Source organism: Rhinatrema bivittatum, chromosome 4 (assembly GCF_901001135.1).
Source record: "Rhinatrema bivittatum chromosome 4, aRhiBiv1.1, whole genome shotgun sequence".
Taxonomy (NCBI): domain Eukaryota; kingdom Metazoa; phylum Chordata; class Amphibia; order Gymnophiona; family Rhinatrematidae; genus Rhinatrema; species Rhinatrema bivittatum.
Window position 1 is genome coordinate 355721170 of NC_042618.1, and position 23117 is coordinate 355744286.

Genomic DNA, 23117 nt, shown 5'->3' on the forward strand with positions numbered 1-23117 from the left:
TTTAAGGAACTGTGCCACCTGCAGCGCCTCCATATTTCTATGTCTTCAGCAGATGGTGGAGGTGCCAAGCCTGCAGTCATGGATTTAGTGGACAGACCTCCCAGAGGGATGCTGTGGTCTTTCAGTTATTCCCCTCTGATGTAGAAAGGGCAGGCAGGGGGGTTGGTGATCCGTTTTTTGGCTGGACTCTTATGCTGGAGGGGGATTGAAACCAGTGGTGCTAGTTCCCTCTTTCTCCTCTCCCTTCCCCCACCTTTGGTGGCCTGGCCCTGGGACCTCTGGTTCCAAGAAGACTTCAGATGAGGAAAATACCCATTCCATTTTTACTCTTTGGGGGAATTTCTGCTTTTCTAATCTAATGGTGTATAATGGCGTTTCTCGCAGGACAAGCAGGATGGTAGTCCTCACATATGGGTGACATCATCAGGATGGAACCCAATCATGGAAAACTTCTGTCAAAGTTTCCAGAACTTTGACTGGCCCCTACTGGGCATGCCCAGCATGGCACTAACCCTGCAGCCAGCAGGGGTCCTCCTTCAGTCTTCTTTTTTCTGCGCAGCAGTAGCCTCGCGGTAAAGGAGCTCTGAAGAGATTCCTGACAGGAATTTTCCTCACGGAATTACTAAAAGTTAAATTGCCCCACAGTGGTCCCTCCTCTAACTTTTCTCAGTCCGCGGTACTCTGGTAGGTTTTTACCCGTTTTCCGTCGATTACCGTTGAGTTTGGCCCTCGCAGCCTACTGGCCGTCTACCATACCGCGGCTCGATTTTTTGCCATGGCGTCGGGGTTTTGTTGGTGCCCGGACTGTACCCGCACCATGTCTATCACAGACCCCCATAAAGTCTGTGTAATGTGTCTAGGACGCGAGCACGATGTCTTGACCTGCACCAAGTGTGCCCTAATGACACCGAAGGGTCGCAAGGCCAGAATGGAGAAGATGGAGCTTCTCTTCCGTGCTCAAACCCCGACTCCGTCCATTGCATGGACGTCGTCAGAACAGGCACCATCAACTTTGCACCAGCATCGACCGGTGACAGACAGGCATCGACGACTTCTCGGCCATCGACACCCTCTACTCCCCCTCAGGATCGAGGAGATCGCAGGGAGAAACATCGCCATCGACACGGTAAGACTCGGACCATCGAGGGAGCGAAATCATCGACCTCGCCATCGTCGGAGCCGCTGTCGAAGAAACCCCGTCCAGGAAAGGCACCAGCCATTCCTGTGACCGGGTCACCGAGGCAATCCTCACCCGATCGGGGATCGGGAGCCGCAACTCCGCCTTTAACGGTGGTCCCCTCCGGCTATGCCTCTGCCTCCTTCTTCTGTACCGGAGCCGGGGCTGCTTGCTCCAGGTCTCCGAGAAGAACTGGACCGGATGGTTCAGGAGGCCATCGACAAAGCGATGCAATGTCTTCAGGTTCCTCCGGCACAGACACCGGTACCGATTGCGGAACCATTCACCGACCCGATTCCGGCAGCGCTGGCTCCGCTGCTATCCAGGATGGAAGCGCTTATGGCCGCTTTTCCACCGATGGATCCCGGGTCTCCGATGGCTCCGATGCCCTCCCCACTGACAGCGTCATCGGGAGGAGAAACACCGTTCCGCAACCCTCCATCGGGAGTTCTGCCTCAGCCATCGATGCCAATACATCCCTTGCCACTGACCCATCCATCGGTGCCGATACGTCTGTCAGTGCCACCGAGTCATCCATCGGTGCCTCCGATAATTCCTCCGATTCCTTTGGAGCCTAGACCGGGTCCTTCAGGTATCCAACCACCCTGTCTCCCTCCAGTTCCTAGAGGGATGGGTGCGGATCCTTATGATACTGGGGTGATGATACCTCAACAGACACTGATGATTTACCTTCACCACCTTCACCCACTGAGAGTAGAAAGCGTTCTCACCCCAAGGACCTTTCCTTTATAAATTTTGTGAAGGAAATGTCTGAATTGGTTCCCTTCCAATTACAGACGGAACAGGATGATAGGCACCAGATGATGGAGTTGCTCCAATTCCTGGATTGCCCCCAAGGTAATCACCTCTCTTCCCATCCATCGTAGATAACATTGGTCGCCGAGTATTCCAGGGGGCCATGCTCATCTCCCGAATTGCCGCCTATCAGCTTTATATGACCCAATACAACAGGGTCATTTTTAAGCAGATACAGGACTTCTCAGACTCCCTGCCTCAGCAATTTCAAGAACAATTACAAACCCTAGTAAACAAGGGTTTTGAGGCAGGCAAGCATGAGATTAGAACATCTTATGACATTTTTGACACTTCTACCAGAGTGTCTGTAGCTGCTATTTTGGCGAGACTGTGGGCCTGGCTCAAGTCTTCTGACCCTCACCCAGAAGTACAAGACCGGTTATCTGACTTGCCGTGTGTCAGAGATAATCTGTTTGGCGAACAGATTCAACGGACGGTGGCAGAATTAAAGGACCATCATGAGACCCTAAGACAGCTTTCTTTGATGCCTTCTGATGACTTCTCCTCAAAACACCCTTTAGAAAGGATTCTAAATAGTCTCTTCCGCCTGAAGAAGTCTTACCCGCCACCAACCAGATCCCGTGCCATGAGACCTTATCAAAAACCGCAGTCTCGTCAAGCCCGTAAACAAAAACCACAAGCAGCTCCTCAACCAGGACCTGCTTCTGGTTTTTGACTTCCAGTTAGAGAGCATCAGCCAGATTCCTCTGTCGCACATACCAGTGGGAGGTCGATTGTGCCACTTCCACAACATGTGGCATTCAATCACATCCGACCAATGGGTATTGGCAATCATTGCTCAGGGTTACCATCTGAACTTTCTCCCCCTGCCACCGGACTCCCCACCTCTACAGACGTGGAGAACATCCGAACACTCCATTCTTCTGGATAAAGAGGTTTCCCTCCTTCTCCAGTGAAGAGCAATAGAACCCGTTCCATACTCTCAGCAAGGCCTAGGGTTCTATTCCCGGTACTTCCTAATCCCCAAAAAATTGGGAGGCGTCCGTCCCATTCTGGACCTACGGGCCCTCAACAAGTTCCTCCAGTGAGAAAGGTTCAAGATAGTCACCTTGGGATCACTTCTACCTCTTCTACAAAGAGGAGACTGGCTCTGCTTTCTGGACCTCCAGGACGCATATACACACATTGCGATAAGTCCAGCTCATCGCAAGTACCTGAGGTTCCTAGTAGGCCCCAAGCACTATCAATACCGAGTGCTTCCATTCGGCCTAGCGTCTGCACCACGAGTCTTTACAAAATGCCTCGTAGTCGTCGCAGCCTTCCTCAGGACACAAGGTGTTCACGTCTACCCCTATCTGGACGACTGGTTAATCAAGGCTCCCACTCAGCAAGCTGCTCTGTCGTCCCTCAATCTAACCTTACACACGCTAATTTCGTTAGGATTTCTTGTCAATTACGACAAATCCTATTTAGTCCCATCTCAAACCTTGTTGTTCATTGGGGCAGACTTGGACACCTTCCAGGCAAAGGCTTTCCTGCCTCAACAACAAGCACTGACTCTTGTATCTCTTGCTCACCAGCTGCAGTCTCAGCACGCCAATTTCTCGTCCTCCTGGGACACATGGCATCCTCAGTCCATGTCACACCAATGGCCCGCTTGGCTATTGGACTCTGAGGTCTCAATGGACTCAAGCTATTCAGCCTCTGTCGACCAATGTCCACGTCACCGACTCACTCTGTCTGTCGCCTGGTGTAAAAATCAGACCAATCTCCTCCAGGGATTGCCCTTCCAGGTTCCAAATCCTCAAATCATTCTCACCACTGACGCTTTCAACCTCGGGTGGGGAGCCCACGTAGCAGATCTGCAGACACAAGGCTCTTGGTCTCCAGAGGAAGCCAAACATCAAATAAATTTCCTGGAATTTCAAGCAATCAGATATGCTCTCAGGGCTTTTCAGGTCGCCTATCAAATCAGGTCATCCTAATTCAGATGGACAACCATGTGGCCATGTGGTACATCAACAAGCAGGGAGGTACGGGCTCCTTCCTTCTGTGCCAGGAAGCTCTCTCCCATTCGATGTACCTCAGGGCCACCTACTTACCGGGAGTGGACAATGTGCTGGCAGACAAGCTGAGTCGCGTCTTTCAACCGCACGAGTGGTCTCTCAACCCCTCAGTAGCGAACTCCATTTTTCAACAATGGGGGTATCCTCAAATAGACCTCTTTGCGTCCCCACAAAACCGCAAAGTGGAAAACTACTGCGCTCTCATTCGCAGCAAACTGTCTCGACCCAGAGATGCATTCTCCCTCTCATGGGCAACTGGTCTGCTCTATGCATTCCATCCACTTCCTCTTCTCTCAAAGACTCTCGTGAAGTTACATCAGGACAAGGGAAAAATGATCCTGATAGCACCTCACTGGCCATGCCAAGTGTGGTTTCCAATACTTCAGGATCTCTCCATCCACAGGCACATTCCCTTGGGAAAGGACCTGCTTCTGATCACTCAGAACGATGGGAGCCTACGCCATCCCAGTTTTCATGCCTTATCCCTGATGGCATGGATGTTGAAAGGTTAATCCTTCAACCACTTAACCTTTCTGAATCAGTTTCCCGTGTCTTGATTGCTTCACAGAAGCCTTCCATGAGAAATCTTATTCTTACAAATGGAAAAGGTTCACGTCATGGTGCTCTTCTCAGTCCCTTGACCCCTTTTCCTGTCCAATCCCAAAGTTTCTGGACTATTTCTGGCATCTATCTGAGTCAGGTCTAAAGACTTCTTCCATCAGAATGCATGTCAGTGCGGTACCCGCCTTCCATAAAGGTGTCAGGGATGTCCCTATATCAGTACAACCCCTTGTAACACGCTTTTTGAAGGGCTTGCTCCATATCAAGCCTCCACTACGTCCTCCGGCCCCTTCTTGGGAACTTAATCTGGTTTTGGGTCGGCTCAAAAACCACCGTTCGAGCCTCTTCACTCCTGTGACCTTCGATATCTCACATGGAAAGTGATTTTCCTTTTGGCTATCACTTCAGCTCGCAGAGTTAGTGAATTGCAGGCTCTAGTTACCTATCCGCCTTACACTAAACTTCTGCAAGACCGGGCGGTACTCCGCACTCACCTTAAGTTCTTGCCTAAGGTAGTTTCGGAGTTTCACATTAATCAATCCATTATACTACCTACCTTTTTTCCCAGGCCCCATGCCAACCCAGAAGAACAGGATCTGCATACCCTTGACTGTAAACGGGCTCTAGCATTTTACCTAGACCGTACAGCTGCCCACAGGGAAAGCACTCAATTGTTTGTTTCTTTCCACCCTAACAAGTTAAGGAAGCCTGTGGGTAAGCAGACTCTTTCCTCCTGGTTGGCGGACTGCATATCCTTCTGCTTTCAGCAAGTGGGCATTCCATTCCAAGACCGTGTTAAAGCACACTCTCGGCTCGATACTGTAAGGCCACGGTAGAAACAGTGTGGCAGTGTCAGGCGCACCCTTCCTCCCCGCACGCACAGTTCTCTTGACCTAGCGCCTGATACTCTCTTCTAATTGCATGCAAATGCATGCCGCGGCTGTGAAGCGTTAGGGAAGGGTTATGCCAGCGCAACCCATTTTACTGTATAGGCGCTTAATACAGCACCTATACAGTAACCTGGGTGCGCTGGTACCTGTCATTTCAAATGTCATTTGAAATGACAGGCACCAGGAAGTGTAAAAAACAAAATTTTTAAATACCTGTCGGAGGGCCGCGTGGGTCCAGGCGGCCGGTGGGCGGCGGGATCCGGGGGGCGGGTGGTCGCGTGTTAAATCTAGGCCGCAGGCGGGTGGGCGCCTGTTCCAGGCGGCGGCGGGTGGATGCGCGTTAGTTTCAGACAGCTGGCGGCGGGAGCCGGGGGGCGGGTGGTCGTGTGTTAAATCTAGGCCGGGTCGCACAGACGCGCATTCATCCAGGCGGAGGAGCCGGCGACGAAAGCAGCCGGCTCCTCCGCCTGGATGAATGCGCGCCTGTGCGACCCCTGCGATTCGGTGCTCAAGGCAGTCACATGCCGTGACGTCGGGCGTCGTGACGTCACGCCTTGAGCGCCGAATCGCAGGGGTTGCACAGGCGCGCATTCATCCAGGCGGAGGAGCCGGCTGCTTTCGTCGCCGGCTCCTCTGCCTGGATGAATGCGCGTCTGTGCGACCCGGCCTAGATTTAACACGCGACCACCCGCCCCCCGGCTCCCGCCGCCGGCCGCCTGGACCCACGCGGCCCTCCGACAGGTATTTAAAAATTTTTATTTTTTTTTCTGACAGGTTTTATGTGTCCCGCAGCATTACATTTTCTCTATCATCTCTGTATCGCTTTTTTTTAAATTGTGTTTTATTGTTTTTGAGTATCTTAAGCGGTGTCGATGGATTTGTTACTAGACTCACAGTCCTAACACCTACTAGGGGGAGGCGGTAAACTAACACGTTAAGGCCGCAGCAAAACAGCGGGTTACTAAGGAGATAATATCAGCGCCCGTTACAGTATCGGAGGGGAATAGCTAATTCCTTCATTATACAGCTAATTCGTTCATTTACACATCATATACATGCTGCGTGTGGAAAGGGTTATGTGTCTATTTTACGAAGCGCTAAGGACGCGTGAAACTGGAGACTGTATCGCTGGATCGCCTTACTCGTCTGTATTGTGCGCTTCCAGCACGTTACAGACAGGGAATCTTTAACCGCACGTTACTGTATCGACCTGATAATAGGGTGATGATGCCTGTTAGTCTCTGTGTCAGTCTCCTGGTTGAGAAGGGTAGACCCATGCATCTAGGCTGGTCTGGCTCGACTCAAGGAAAAGGACATTGTGAGGTTAGATTTGTTTTATTGTCCTTCATGCTTAGAAGAAAGTGACAGATGAAAAATTGATAAGGTTAAATATATGATGGGATTACAGAGGAAATTATCTGTTGTGGTGATCCCTTTATGTGTATTAAACCATGAAATAATTTGTGACAGGTGACTTTTGATATTTGCAAACTTTTATTCTTATTCTTAATACAGTTTCAAATAAAATATTCTGTTATGGTTGTGCCTGCCATTCCAGTCATTGTTAACCTTTATTAGATTGTGTTGTGGCTTATAATAGTTTGATAAAGGGATATTGTGTATGCAGCATATTTTCTTATAATTTTGTATATATATTTTAAATCTAAGCATTTTCCTCCTTTGCTTATATTTTAACAGAATTTTTGCTTCAACCAGATAGATAAACATTCATCCCACCACAGCATTTTGTTGTACTGTTTTGGAATCGCTCACCTTTCAGTTATTCTTTTTTCAGTCAACTGGATGGCGAATGCATTTTCCAGAAGTAGTAAAGAAGTGTTTGTTAGACGAGATCAAGTCTTGTAATCCTCAGTTCCCTGTGAGAAGATTTTGTAGGCAATTCCAGCAAAAGCAAATGGAACACATTGCACTTTCTGAAGGTAAGAAATCAGGTTCACAGCAAAGTATGTTTTGCTTCATATGGCATCTAATGAAGAATAGCAAATACGTTGTATAAATGTTTTGAAAATCTGTTAAAGCAAAATATACTTTCCTAAAATGTATTTTATTTATTTATTTGTTGATTTTTATATACCGACATTCATCGGAACATCATGCTGGTTTACATTGTAACAAATTAACAAGAGAGTGAAATACAATAAACAGGGATGGGGAAGGGGGAGCAGCAATGAAGGAGGAGAGAGGACAGCAGTAGGAAGGATAGAGAGAGAGAGATTTTATAGGAACATTCAAAATATAAATTAACAATAGACAATATATGTACAGGTGGGCTGGTAGGTACCAGACCATTGATGTCAGTGAAAGGGATAGAATGGGGGGGGGGGGGGGGGGAGGGGAGGGACAGGGAAGGATAAGCTAAGGGTGGAGGAGGGGAACTAATAACACTGTATTTTGGAGACTTTGCTTGGGGGGAATTTGCTTGGGGAAGAAAAGGGGAGAAAGAGGAGAGGCAGATAGGAGGAGGGGATGGTGAGAGGGCTGAGGGGTTAGAATGCCAGCTACGTTTGGTCAACATCTGGATACGCTAATGTGAAGAGCCAGGTTTTGAGCCCTTTTTTAAATTTAGAAAGGTTAGGTTCTAGGCGGAGGGCCGTGGGCAGGGTGTTCCATAGGGAAGGGCCGGCATTGGAGAAAGCCCTTTCTCTGGTTGAGGTGTGGTGAGCAGGTTTTAGGGAGGGGGGGGTATATAGAGTTCCAGCAAGGTTGGATCTGGAGGGGTGGGTTGATGATCGGAAAAGTGGTGCGTTCTCGAGCCAAGTGTGATTTTGATTGTACAATAGATTGTGGAGAATGGTGAATGTTTTGTATTTTATGCGGGAGCTATAGGTAACCAGTGGAGGTCTTTTAGGATAGGGGTAATGTGATCAGATTTATGTGTGTTTGTGAGAATTCTGGCATGGCATTCTGTAATAGTTGGAGGGGTTTGATAGTAGAGAGAGGGAGGCCCAGAAATAAAGAATTGCAGTAGTCCAGTTTAGTTAAAATAGTTGCCTGTAGGACTGCGGAGGTCTTGGGTATATAGCAGGGGTTTAAGTTTCTTTAGGATGCGCAATTTGAAAAAGCCTGTTTTTATGGTATTGTAGATGGTGAGATTTGAAATTTAAATGTTGGTCAAGATAGACACCGAGATCTCTCACATTGCAGCTGAATGCGTCGGGAGGAGGGTTGGTGTTGCTTAAGGCAGGGAGCGAGCGAGCTGGGGGATTGGAGATTGTGAGGAGCTCCGTTTTAGTTACATTTAAAGCGAGATGTAGGTTTGAGAGGAGAGTAAGGCAAGAATCCCAAAATGGTAATGTTTTGGGGAAGGATTCTTGAAGCGGGATGAGAATTTGAACGTCGTCAGCGTACATGAAGAACTTTAGGCCAAGATCAGAGAGGAGATAGCAGAGGGGAAGGAGATAGATATTGAAGAGTGTGGAAGAGGGAGGAACCCTGTGGGGATGCCCTGTGTGAAGGGAATGTGGGGTGATTCGCAGTTGGCTATTTTTACGGTGTAATTTCTGTTGTTGAGATAGGATGAGAACCATTGCAACGCAGAACCAATGACACCGATTTCAGCAAGGCGGGGGAGGAGTATGGTATGATTGACCGTGGTCCAATCCCTTGAGTATAGTGTCAGAAAGGGTAAGAAGGAGGCTTTCAGTGTTACGGGCTTTACGAAAACCAAATTGAGCCGGGTGAAGGGTGTTGTGCTCTTCAAGGAATTCGGTGAGCTGGATATTGACTATTTTCTCCATTATTTTTGCTATGAAAGGCAAGTTAGAAATAGGGCGATAATTAGCTGGGATACTGGGGTCAAGGTTAGGTTTTTTTTAGGAGGGGTTTGACTACTGCATGTTTAAGGGGGTCGGGTACTTTGCCATTTGAGAGGGAGCAATTTATTATGTCAGCCAGGAGTTTTGAAATGGTGGCAGGGATGGAAAGAAGAGTCTTAGTGGGGATTGTATCTGATGAATGAGTGGTGGGTTTAGCCTTTTGGAGGATTCGTTCAGTCTGTTTAGGAGAGGCGAGTTCAAGGGACTCGAGGTTAGCGCTTGAATTTTTGGGAAGGGGGTTGACAGGGGAGGGATTAATGGGGAAACATTGGAGGACATTAGTGATTTTGTTTCTAAGAAACATGGCAAGTTCCTCATATTTAGTGCTGGCATTTTCTTCTGAGGGGGGAGGGGGTGGTTAGTTCAGTGACATAAGAAAAGAGAGCATTGGAATTGAATTGGTAGTCATGTATTTTGGCGGAATGGTAGTCTCATTTTACTTTTAGGGTAGATTGTATGAGTGAAGAAGCTCAGTGCTTATAAGACTGTCTGATAAATGGCTGCTGTAATTTGGTTTGAAATGCCAGTGAAATCCATAGTAATTCATTTCATGGTAACATTCACATTTCTTGATGCTTGTGATTAGCCTTATATTTGTAATTATCCAGCAAAATTATTAGAGAAATATTAATTACAGGTTTTTATTTTTTATTAATTAGTAAATACTGATGAATTTACAACTTGTGACTCAGTGTACAAGCAAATAATGAATTCCAGTGACACAGAGGAAGAAAACCAGGTGAAAAGGAGAAAGAATAAGAAGATACAAGATCTTAAACCTAAGAAAAAGAAACCAGATGTCAGTGTTGAAGATTTCATTGAGATATCAAACTTTAAGGCCACTATTATTAAAAGCAAGAGAACAAGTGCAAGTGAGGTAAAACCTGAAGCTTCCATCAAAGGCCCACTTTCCCAGGCAGCCAGGAAAAAAAGGGATGTGCACACAACTGAAACCAGCCAATCACAGGATGCTAATGTGATGGTAATAGAGGAAGAGGAAAAGTTTGAAGCCAAGATTATGTCAGGTAATTTTCATTTATGTCTTGGAATCATTTGCTTATACCACAATTTGTGTGCTTGTAGCTCCATATAAGGAACTGTAATCAAGCTCTTCATAGTGCATTTCATGTAGACATATAGACAGTATTCCAAAGTTCTTGACAAACAGGGACAGATGGGCTGGAAACGAGTTAGAAATGTTTCCTTATCCTTCTATACCAGTCCAGATGTGGGTTTTCTCTCCCTTCTAGCAGACAGACAGTGGACATATCTTTTTCTCTGACATCATTACATTGTAATTAGAGTGGAGGAGTAGCCTAGTGGTTAGAGCAGTGGGCTATGAACCAGGAGACCAGAGTTCAAATCCCACTGTTGCTCTTTGCCCTCCATTGCCTCAGGTACAAACTTACATTGTAAGCCATCTGGGGATAGGGAAATACCTACAGTATCTGAATGTAATCCGCTTTGAAGTGCTGAAAAAAATGTGAAAAGTGGAATATAAAAATCTAAATAAATAAAACAAATAATTACCATGGTGCAGCAATTCTCTGTCTCTAGCAGATAGCAGGGACATACTTGTCTGGTACAGCAGGAACTGGATTCCAACACTTTGGCTTTTGCCCAGCCAGCTGGAAAATTTGTGGGCAGTTCTGCATTTCTCAGCCTTTTCTGCTTTGTTGATGGCAGGCCAGGCTTCTGTATTTTCCAGTATTGGCAAGTCATGTGAACCAGCCCTAGAGGGGGCTTGGTAGAGCTTAAAGGGTGGGAGCTTATTTTTGGCTCAAAATGAGCTTCTGTTTGAAGTTGTTTTCCTCCCTCATCCTCCCACCCCGTCTCCCCCGACTTATTAATGTGTAAAAAAAAAAATGGAGAAAGGTGAGGAGATCAGTTGCTTTTGCTGAAGCAAGCACCTGGAGGAGTGTATGCCTGCAGTGCACCAGGGGAGGCAGGGGTGGTATATTTGAGCTGGTGTAGAAACAGAACCTCTGTCTCCTTTTTGTCTTTGGGCCTGCGGTATTTCTGCACAGCTTTTAACAATGTTGAAATGGAATTTTTGTGAGCCAGCCCTTCTACTGCACTGTTGGCTCCTACTGTCCTGTTTTTGTCAGCAGCAGTGATTCTTCAGAGGAGCCTGTGAAGATCCCCAGGTCCAGCAAACAAGTTTTCCAGTGCTTGTCATCAGGCCCTTAGATCCAGGCATGGTAGCAGTTGAGGTTGGCACTAGTCTGTTTTTGTCTCCTCAGAGGCGGCCACTTTTGCAAAATGACCTACATTTTAAATGCATCTCATGAGTCAATTTCAGCCATTTTCTTCTCCTGGGTTGAGGCCTTGCATCCTCTGGGGAGGGGGCCCGTAGTGTTCTGCCATGTATGGGGAACCTGTGCTGAAGCTATGCCAGGCACCTTCCCTTTTTCTCTGGGGAATTTATCCCCAGAATTCTTTTCTCCAAAGACAAGCATGGGTGACATCATCAGATGGAGCCCAGCACAGAACTTTGATCTCAAAGATTCTAGAACTTTTAAACACGCCCTGCTAAGCATGTGCAGCTGTAGTTATCACCCTTCCCCCTAGGCAGTCCCTCAATCTATTTTTTTTTCCTGCGGAGCCATGTGGTTGCGGGAGCCATGTGTGTCATGGTATTCAGCTTTGCGCTCTCCTCACAATTTTTGTAAAGTGATTTTTTTCTAGAGATGCAGCTGTTTTTTTTTCTTTTCCTTTACATTTCGGTAGTTTTATTTTCCATTTTTTTCCTTTTCTTTTTTTCCTTTCTTCTTCTGTCTGCCAGCCTCATGACAGGCCTTAGTTGCTGTGCAGCCTGGCAGAGTCTAATTCTATCCCTTTAAAAAAAAAAAAATACTGTACCTTTGTCCTCTCCTTGCTTTGTCTTTGAACCTTTGTCGGGTGCTGGCAGAACTGGCAGAATGCAGTCCATGGGTGATCTGTGTAGGCAGCTGAGCCTGGGGACTCGCCTGAGCTCTACCTGAGCAGGAATTCATGTCATTTCACCGATCGATCGGTAATGATGGAGGTTTGGACAGTGAACAGATCAAGGATCACACCGTCCCTATGGGGGGTGGGGGGAAGCTCATCCTCCCAACATTCAAAGGAGCTACCGGTAGTATCCACAAGCAGAAGCCCTGGAGGACGTAGCCTCCCCTCCTGCTTGCCTGTGATGGCAGTGCAGTCTTGCAGTGTGCCATGCCCAGTATCGAGTGCCCATGCACACCCATGCCAGTACACAGATGCTCTGACGCATTGATGTCAGGAGCACGTTGGGGACCAGGACTGCCATTGAGTGCCATGGTCATCCTTGGTGCTATCAAAGTGCTGGGGGACCATTGAGGTACCAGATCCCTTCCCCTCTCCTCAGGAGGACGCCTGGAGCCTGCTGCCCATCTTTAGAGAAGTGTTTTTGTTCTTTGCCTTAGTCTTAAGTTTAAAAAAAAAAAAGTTTCTTCTTTCCTTTTTCTTTGTTGCTATCAGCGCGGTTCATGCAGTGGGGCAGTCCGGCGGGTGGTTGAAGTTTATCTCAGGCATCATCCCAGCGGCAGTGTGTCTCCCCTCGTGATCGCTCTGGAGGAGGCCATGCCTCACGACAGCCAATGTGCGGCTTATGGTGAGGCTCGCCTTGCGCAGAGTGGCCTTTGTTCCTGCTGCCTCTCTGGGGGAGAGGGCAGCTCGGGAACGACTGCAGGAGATGTGGACAGGCAGCTAGCTGCAGCAAAGAGCAAGGGAATGCTGAATCGGCTGACAGCCCCTTCCTGGTTTCTGTGGGAATGACGGCCATTTTGGCTTCTTTGCAGTCAGCAGCTGAGAGAGCAGGAGAAGTGGGAGTTCTTCCTCCACCACTCTCCCCGGCCGTTGCAAGATCCACAGAGGCCTGGGGGTCCCGGGAACATCTGTCTGGGGAGGAGGAGGCACTTTTTAGGACAAGATCTTGAGGACCCAGCATCTTTTTCTCCAGATTTTTTGCTGCTTCTGCAAAGAGCATATCTCACCAGGGAGGGTCGCAGGATGCCGCCTTTCTAGGCTCTAGGATCTACAGGAACCACATCAGGCCAAGTGGCTCAAACAGACACAGGCAAAAGTGAGTCGACCAGGGTTCGATGAGTCCTGAGTCAAGCTGCACTGTCAGTGGAGACAGACGAGCTCTCGAGAGTCGATGTGAAAGAGTCTCCGGCAGTGGACCCTCTGGACATGGGTTCATCCTCGGACCTTCAAGATCGGATGAGGGGCGGGGCCAAGCCCCAACCATGGAAGGGGATGATCCTAAAGTGGTTCGCCTTTTCCATAGAGAAGAATTGATGCCCCTGATTCTGTATGTCCTTAAGGAACTGAGAATTAAGGAACCGAGTGAGGAATCTGATAATGAGGAGGTGGACCCAGTCATGGGTTCAACGAAGGCTTTCCCTTTTCATAAGTCGGTGAAGAAGCTTGTGCTCCAGGAGTGGGAAACTCCGGATACCGAGTTGAATGTTGGCAGAGCTATGGATAAAGTTGTATCTGTTGCCAGAGCACACTTTAGCTTTGTTGTGGATGCCAAAGCTTGATGCCTCAATGTCGGCTGTCGCAAAGAAGATGACTATTCCTGTGGCTGGTTCTGCTGTGCTTAAGCATATGCAGTACAGGAAGTTGGAGGTCCATCTCAAAAAGATATTTGAGGTTTCTGTCCTGGGCATTCGGGCTGCGGTGTGCAGCAATTTCATGCTTCGGGCTGGTTTACGTTGGGTTCAGCGGTTATACTCTGATAAAGCTATGAAAGCATCAGAGGTCCAGCAGGCCGAGCGGCTAGAAGTTGTGATGGCCTGTGGAGCAGATGCATAATATGACCTCATCCGAACGTACTCCAGGACTATGATGTCAATGGTCTCGGCCAGGTGGCTCCTTTGGTTGTGGAACTGGTCGGCAGATGTGTCATCTAAGTCCCAATTAAGAGTGTTACCCTTCAAGGGGTAGCTGTTGTTCGGAGAGGACTTAGAGGATCTGGTGAAGCATCTGAGTGAGAATAAGACACACAAGCTACCGGAGGATAAACCAAAGGGCGGCAAAGCTGCCTACTCCTTGCGGCCTTGCTTCTGGGTGAATTGGTGTTTTCTGCAGAATTGGGCTATGAGAGGAGCCCAGAGACAAGGTTCTGGCAGCCAGCAGTTTTGGGGCCAGTCCTTTTGAGGTAGAAAGCTGAACAGGGATGGTTCTGACTAAGGGGGCGACAGGATCCAAATCCGCACAAAAAAGCGAGGCCAGTCCACTCTTCGGTGCCAGCTGTAGGGGGTCGGTTGACTCTTCTCTACGAGGAGTGGGCCAAGATCATGACAGATCAATATGTCCTAAGTGTGATAAGACGCAGTTGCACTTCAGAATTTGCTTGCCCATTAAAGGATGTGTTTTATGGTGTCTCCGTGTGCCTTCACAAGCAAGTTACGGGTGGTTCGGGAGACCCTCGACTCTACAGATCTGGGAGCCATCGTACACATCCTTGTGGGGGAAGGGGAAAGGGAAGGTACTCCATTTATTTTGTGGTTCTAAAAAAGGAAGGGACCTTCTGCCCAATCTTGGATCTGAAGAAGGTGAACGTGGCTCTGAGTCCCTCGTTTTCATATGGAGACCCTACGTTCAGTGATTGCCACCGTGTGCAAAGGAGAGTTTTTGGCCTCTCTGGATTTGACCGAGGTTTACTTGTACTTAGCAATCCAGCTGGATCATCAACGATTTCTCCGGTTCATAGTTCTCGGACACATTTTTAGCTTTGCGCTCTGCCCTTCGGTCTGCCAATGGTCCCGAGAACCTTCACCAAGAGATGATGTTTGTGGTGGTAGCGGCTCTCAGGAAGAAGGGCATCCTGGTTCACCCTTATCTCAACAGTTGGCTTATTCGAGCAAAGTCAGAGATCCTTTACAGTCAGGCAGTGGCAGAGGGTAATGCAGTATTTAAGATCTCTGGGTTGGGTTGTGAATCCGTCAAAAAGTCAGTTGACCCCTTCTCAGATGTTGGATTTCCTGGGGGTGTGTTTCGCCACCAGGATTGGGAGAGTGTTTCTCACCTAAGAACGGATAGTCAGGCTGCAGAGTCAGGTTCACAACTTGTTGGAGGTGGCTGTTCCCAGAGTCTGGGATTACTTGTGCTTGGTTCTATGGCTTCCACGTTGGATTTGGTTCCTTGGGCTTTTACGCATATGAGACCGCTGCAGGGCGCATTACTTGCCCAATGGGGTTTCATCTACTGTTGCCTCTTATGGAAATAGCCAGATTGAATCTCTCATGGTGACTTGGTTGCGACTACTTAAGCAGGGGTGTAGCCTTAGAGGTTCCGAACTGGATAGTGGTTACAACAGACGCCAGCCTCTCCGGCTGGGGAGCTGTGTGTCAGGCGCAATTGGCACAGGGCTGTTGGTCTCCAGAGGAAGTGTCATGGCCCATCAATTCTTTGGAGAAGAGAGCAGTTTGCCTTGCATTGCAAGCCTTTCTGCCTCTGGTACGAGGACGGCCAGTAAGGATTTTGTCGGACAATGCAACAATGGTGGCTTGCGTTCACTGGCAAGGTGGGACCAAGAGTCGAGCGGTGGCTTAAGAGGCCCAGGAGCTAATTCGCTGGGCCGAGCAAAATCTGGAGTTATTAGCAACCTCTTACATAACCGGGATAGACAATGTTCAGGCCGATTTCCTCAGCCGGGGGCAGCTAGATCCCGGGGTGTGGGAGTTGTTGGAAGAAGCAATGCGGCTTATCCACTGCAAATGGTAGACACTTCCCCTGCTTGGACTTGTTGGCGACTCAAGGAAATGCCAAGTCCCCACGCTTCTTCAGTCGCAGGAGGGAACGTGGAGCAGAAGGAGTCGATGCCTTGGTACTTCCATGGCCTCAAGGATTCTCCTGTACGTGTTCCCACCGTGGCCGCTAGTAGGCAAAATATTGTGGCAAAAAGAGGTTAATCCAGGAGAGATGATTCTGGTAGTGCCAGAGTGACTTCAGCGGCCACCAGAGTCCCACCTTGGAGAGTCCGCTCATTCTGTTCTGTTCTTGTAAATAAACTGTGCCCTTCTTCAGTTTTTCTTCTGTTTATTGTTGAAAAGGATTGTTCTCATTAAGGGGAGACTTCCATATACTTCTGCTCGTCTGTAGGAACGTGTTTTGGGAGGGATGTGTTTGTTTAGGTTTAATGGGATCTTGGCTGGGTACAGGTCAATACTGAGGGGCTGAAGGTGGCACACCAGGTTAGATGCCAGTGTCGGTGAAACTTTCTCTGTCTCCATCTGCTGGAAGGGGAGGCAAAGCCCTGGAAATTGGACTGATCTGTGGTGGTACAGGAACGAAAATTAGCAAATAAGAACCAATTTTCCTTTGACTGTGGTCACAGTTAAGCACCGTGCATGCTGTCGAGCGAGCTGGTGGGGTAGGTGCCATAGATGCAGGCTACCATGGTCTTTCAATGCACCAGAGGAATGGCATCAACTTTTAGTGTCATTTGAGCGCCATGGGCTTGATACAGTGGAGTAGCGGCACCGACCTCTAGGGTCGTGATCAGCACCGCATCAGAGACAGGACTGCTATTGAGCACTGCAGTCGCCCTTGGTGCCATAGACTTCCTCGATGCCATGAAGGTATGAGGCCATCCTTGATGCCATGGAGGTGCGCGGCCATCCTCGATGCTATTTGTTGCTGCTCTCAATGATGTCGAGCACCATCAACAAGGCATTGGGATCATTATGGAGCAACCTGGTCGCCCTCGAGGCTGACTGCCGGAGCTCTTGAGACCCCTTGAGTGCCACTAAAGTCCTTGGGCAACTGAGGCTTCAGGTCTTGGCGACCCTGCTGCTTTCGAGCGCCTGGGTCGCCATTGACCCAAGGCTCTCTGGCTCGCCAAGGGATCCAGGATGTCCGGTGCCCTTGAGGTTCCTTTGCAATGTCCAGACGGGACACAGAGGGGCATCGGAGTGTCCCATTACTGGCCTATGGATGTTGGGCACCATGGATGCTGATGATCTCGGGGGCCTTGAGCCACTGGGATTGTAGGACATCAGAAGCCCCGTCAGGCTTTGAGCACCATCGGGCTTATGAGCTCTAGGGTTGTTGCTGTTGAGGTTATCATTAGCCATGGCCGCTGGGAAGGGACACCATCGAGCTTGCAGCATGGACACCCTCTGGAGTATAGGTGAGCCGAGGGGAACAGTTGATGGCGCTGGTAGTCATCAGTTCCTTTGGGAATCAATCCGGCGTGTCAGTGCTGCAGTGCCTCTGCCTTCAGGAGCCACTGGCGTCATCTGTACCGTCGGTTCATCGTCGACTTCAGGCACTGGGGTTATCTTCGGTGCCGTCAGGCTGTCTACATCCGCAGATGCCTGGATCGTCGTTTATGGCGCTGTGTACCATTGAACTGCTCCAGCCTGCAGCACAGTCAAGTGCTGTTGAAACCCTGGGTGTTGCATTATTTGATGCCACTGATGTGATCCATTGTTGGTGAGCGCAAGACTGGTAAGGGCCCCACGACTGCCATTGCCTCGGTGGACACCAGTGGACTCTGTCTGATACCGTGGGACACTGCAGCAGAGCACAGTCTTGTCTCCATGGCCTTTGCTGTTGCCGTTATGTGATGGAAAGGGTGATGAGCCATTCATGATGGCATTTCAAGGGCTGTGTTCAGCCTCTTGGAGGGTTATGAGGTACAGGGGGGGGTACCATGGGTGCGACGCCACAGAACACCGCCCACCACCATGCCATAATCAGAGCCCCAGTGGTACTGGGGGGCGCCATTATCACACTATTCCTATTGACTCCATTAGGAGTTAGTGCAACAGTAGAGTGCAGCATATGCGATTGGGTATGACAGGGGTTATCTACGCCAAGCGCCTCAGGTGGCATTCTCTCTGTTGGCGCAGTACACAGCTTTGCCAGGGTTCTGCCATTGTTGCATCAAGATATCGGCTTCCTCTTCTGTTATGCATCATAGGGTGCTAAGGAACACTGACAAGGAGGATGCCAAAACACTCACTCTGTGATTGCTTTCTGGAGCACAGCCACCGATTCTAACAGGTGATGCTTGGTCCTTGCTGTGCTGTGGGATTCTACCCACTAGTACAGCGAGTGGGTTTGTAGGTGTGCCACCATCTGCAGTATGAGTACTGGTCCTTGTGTTTTTAAAGAGGTGAGCAATATTCTTCGTTGTCCCCTAGTGTATGGGTATGTGTGTATTTCCCTTATGGCGAGCACAAGAAGTTGTGCACCGCAACAACTGAACTGACCCTTGACTGTGTTCCTGATGGAACCCCTATGGGACAGGAGGGTAGAGTCAGGGCTCTTCCCCTCCCTCAGAAGAGGAGTGTCTTTCAACCCCTCCCATGTTAGGAATCCCCTTCGTGGGGGAAGCCCCTGGGACTCCATCCCTTGCATGTCTGTTACTGATCTGGAGCTGTGATTCTTTTGAATTTGTGCATCTCTTTGAGGACAAGACCGGACATTGGAGGGTGGCAGCGCCGGTCGTTGGACCGTTTTTGCTGGGGTCTCTCTGTTGATTACCATGGTGGCCTATCCTGTCTGAGGGGGGGGCTGCAGGTGGCAGATTTGGTCGCTTATGAACCTCAACAGTGACTATAACCCAACTCTCACCTGGAGAGTTGTAAGGATTTTTGGGATCAGGAGGCCCCAATTCCTGTAGCTTTTCTGTCCTTTCAGGAAGGGGAGATGGGACTCATGGCATCCCCCCCCCCCCCCCCCAAAAGCACCTGGTTGTCCACCCCTACAATGTGTGACCCTCATTCTCGGGGAAACAGAAAAGGGATTTCATTGCTTCTGACTGGCAGTTGCTTTCTGTCCCCTGTGGGATCCAAGAGCAGGTCAGATGATAATTCTCTTCTTGGGCCATTCTAAGGCACAGCAAGGAGCTTTTCCAAATTTGGTCTCCCCATCGGACTATGTGTCTCCTCTTCGGAGTAGCTTCCTGGTGAAGATTAGGGATTTCTCCCGTCCAGGAGTCACCTTTCATACCTGCTGAGCTCAATGTGCGTTTTTCGTGAATTCTCACCTGCAGAACCCTAACTCACTGAAGAAGCTTCTGGTCCATTTATTTGGTAAGGATGCCTTATAACTTCTTGCCGTATCCATGGTTGAGGAAGTTGGGGGGCAAGGGTCACTGCAACAGTGGCGCTATTCTTTTGTTGCGGGGGCTTGCAAGCTGTAATTTTCTATTTTAGGGATAACCCTGTCTGCAGACAGGAGAGTCCTGGCTCATGCAATGGTTATTCCATTTTCTGGACCAAGTGCTTCCTTGGGGGAAGTATATATAATCATGGCTGAGGTATTCATACCTAGGCCAGGTTGGTGGGCAGTCTGTTCCTAGATCACTCTGACCCTGCCCTTGTACCCTTGAGTTTCCAGACCAGTGAAGAAATCCTGTTCTGCAGGGGTTTGTACTTGCAGCATCCTTGCTTCCTGTTTCTTGGTGGAGTGTTTCTGGATTTCTTCCCTGGTGGGTTCACTATGTTTCTGCTGTCCCCAGCAGGCTGAGAGATCTATCTCAGGGGGAGGGGTAACTCCCTACTGGATTCAGCAGTGAGTTATTCAGTTAGGGTTCAGATTTACAGGAGTCTGCTTCCTTGAGTTCTTCACTTCTCCCGACTTACAGTTGGAATGTTGGAAGGAGGGGAAGAAAAACTAGGGCATTCATGGTATATCTTAGTGTATACCTACAGGGAACATTATACCACCTGTATTTTTGCCAAGTTTTGGCCAATACTGCCTTTAGCTTTTAATGCTTCACTGGGTTGTCCAAAGTGCCTTCCTGCTTTCCTGAGCTATCCTGTAGATAGGGTGGATAGGCCTACCCTTGACAGGGTGCAGTATGGGTAAGTTTCAAGCCTAGTTTAACACCCTGCTAGAGAATTTGGGCTAGTGATCCCATTTCAGGGATTGTCTTTTATCCCCTGACACTCTGGTACTTTGGCAGGTAGGGTCTGCCACAGACCCTGCTGTTGTTGCTGATCCTTCTTACAAGCATTGCTTGGGTTTTTTTCTGCTCATTGTGCCTATCAGCCAATCATGGGGCATATGCCTGCAAATGCATTTTGTCCTTCAGATGTTAGTGAACCGCAGTTTCTTTATGGGGGCTCTCTGGCCCCTCTTGGTTTTTCAGTTGTCTTGTGACACCGAAGGAAATTGCAGTCTTCATCCAAAAGTTCTTGTCTTATTTGCTTCTCTAGGTCTTTTCCTGTATCCAGGAGGTTCTAGACCTACTGTTGTCATCAGGTTTGCTGCTTGTAATATTTTCCGTGATGTGGATTATGTTTCTTGATGGCATTTGCATCACTTCCCTGCCTTTGCTGTGCATTGGGGTTTTGTCTGCCTGTTCTATGGTTTTCTCTTTATAGAACTCAACTCTTTTCCTGCCTAGATGCCTTTGTGGGAAGGCTGCCTCAGAGGTAAAAGAGAGGGGGTGGTACTTTCAGCATTGTGCGGTTTCCGGCTTGGACAGCCTATAGCTTGGGAATCACCCATGTGTGAGGATTGCCATCCTGCTTGTCCTTGGAGAAAGCAGAGTTGCTTACCTGTAACGGGTTTTCTCCGAGGACAGCAGGATGCTAGTCCTCATGAAACTCACCCACCTCACCTGAGAGTTGGTTTCTCCATGTATTAGCTATCATATGGACTGAGGGTCTCTGCCTATTGGGGGGGGGGGGGGGCAGGGTGATAACTACGGCTGCACATGCTCAGCAGGGCATGTTTAAAAGTTCTAGAATCTTTGAGATCAAGTTTCATGCTGGACTGTATTCGATGATGTCACCCATTGTGAGGACTGACATCCTGCTGTCCTCGAAGAACACCTGCTACAATTAAGCAACTCTGCTTTCTTTGGCATTTTACAACAGGCTTTCTGTGTTTACAAAGACCTGGTGAAGAGGGGGAGGGCCCGCATCCGCCATGGGGTCAGAGCTGATCATTTCAGTCTCTATATGTAGGTTGGTAATAGCCTAATTATCCACAATGGTGTTTGAAGCAGAGAAGAGTCTCGTGGGAGAGTACTCCCATTTTTTGTTTTGAAGGATAACATGGATGTCAGTTCTTAGAGAAAGGACAGGTAGCATCAGAAAGTGAGAATGACTCTGTCTTCTGCCTATTTGTCAAAAATTCTCTCATATCCCCTATTCAGCAAGGAATCTGTAGGTCATCTAAAGCCTTTTCTCTTCATTCAGAATTGCAGGGTATGCTCCTGATGGAGTGGGAATCCCTTGAGAATAGTTCATAGTTGTGAAGGCTTCACCAGGCTATACTCTTTTGCCACCAGATGCTACACAATGCCTTTTTTCAGATGCTTCAGGAGTTGGGTGGTGAGGAAGTCCTGGTTTTGTTGAATGCCTGCAAAATTATTCTGGTAATAGGTGACAGTCCTCAAAGGTCACCAGAATAGAAAAATTTAGGTTCTGTGGAAATATGCTTTTTCATTCACCTCTTTACTAGTACAGATCACTTATCTATGATGTCTCTGTAGCTTGGGTTCTCACAGGACAAGCAGGATGGTAGTCCTCACATATGGGTGACATCACCGGATGGAGCCCAATCACGGAACACTTTTGTCAAAGTTTCTAGAACTTTGACTGGCACCTACTGGGCATGCCCAGCATGGCACTAACCCTGCAGCCAGCAGGGTTCCCCCTTCAGTCTTTTATTTTCCGCGTAGCAGTAGCCACGCGGTTAAGGAGCTCCACAGAGATTCCTGACAGGAATTTTCCTCACGGAATTACTACAACTTTTCTTACCCCACAGGGGTCCCTCCTTCAAAAATTTCAAGCCGCGGTACTCCAGTAAGTTTTCTACCCGTTTTCGGTCGATTCCCTCGCGGCCTACTGGCTGTTGACCATACCGCGGCTCAAATTTTTCATGGCCATGGCGTCGGGGTTCCATCGGGGCCCAGACTGCAATCACACCATGTCCATTACAGACCCACATAAGGTCTGTGTAATGGGTCTCGGATGTGAGCACGATGTCCTGACCTGCACCAAATGTGCCCTAATGACACCAAAAGGTTGCAAGGCCAGAATGGAGAAGATGGAACATCTCTTCCGTGCTCAAGCCCTGACGCCGTCTATTGCATCGACGTCGTCAGAACCAGCACCGTCAACTTTGCGCCAGTATCGACCACCAACCAGTGACCATCCGGCATCAACAACTTCTCGGCCTTCAACCACCTCTACTCCCCCTCAGGACCAAGGGGATCGCAGAGAGAAACATCGCCACCGACATCGGAAGTCTCGGACCATCGAGGGAGCGAAATCATCGCCGTCGCCTGAGCCGCCGTCAAAGAAACCCTGTCCAGAAAAGGCACCAACCTTTTCGGCGACTGGGTCACAGAGGCAACCCTCACCCGAAAGGGGATCAGGAGCTGCGACTCCACCTTTAACGGTGGTCCCTCCGGCTATGCCTCTGCCTCCTTCTTCTGTTCCGGAGCCGGGGCTGCTTGCTCCAGGTCTCCGAGAAGAACTGGACTGACTGGTTCAGGAGGCCATCGACAAGGTGATGCATCAATTCCAAGTTCCTCCAGCACAGACACTGATACCGATCGTGGAACCGACCACTGATCCGATTCCGGCAGCGTTGGCACCGCTGCTCTCAAGGATGGAAGCGCTCATTGCCGCTTTTCCACCAATGGATCCCGGGTCACCAATGGCTCCGGTGCCCCCTCCGCTTACCTTGTCATTAGGAGGAGAAACACCATTCCGCATCTCTCCATCGGGAGTCCTACCGATGCCTCAGCCGCCGATGCCCTTGATACCTGCACCGGTGCCTCCAATTATTCCTTCAATTCCTTCAGAGCCTAAACCAGGACCTT

At 49.0% G+C, this 23117-nt stretch overlaps 1 protein-coding gene across 2 annotated transcripts in view; it reads left to right on the forward strand.

The window, feature by feature from the left end:
* The window catches only part of ATAD5 (ATPase family AAA domain containing 5), a 259487-nt gene that overhangs the window by 75611 nt on the left and 160759 nt on the right, over nt 1-23117 (forward strand). For both annotated transcript variants that reach the window (XR_003856559.1, XM_029600713.1), the window contains exons 9-10: nt 7267-7411; nt 9967-10332. Coding sequence is in view for 1 of the 2 variants with exons in the window: in XM_029600713.1 (XP_029456573.1) it covers nt 7267-7411; nt 9967-10332 (511 nt within the window). In the remaining variant the exon portion in view is untranslated. The remainder of the gene's footprint in view (nt 1-7266; nt 7412-9966; nt 10333-23117) is intronic.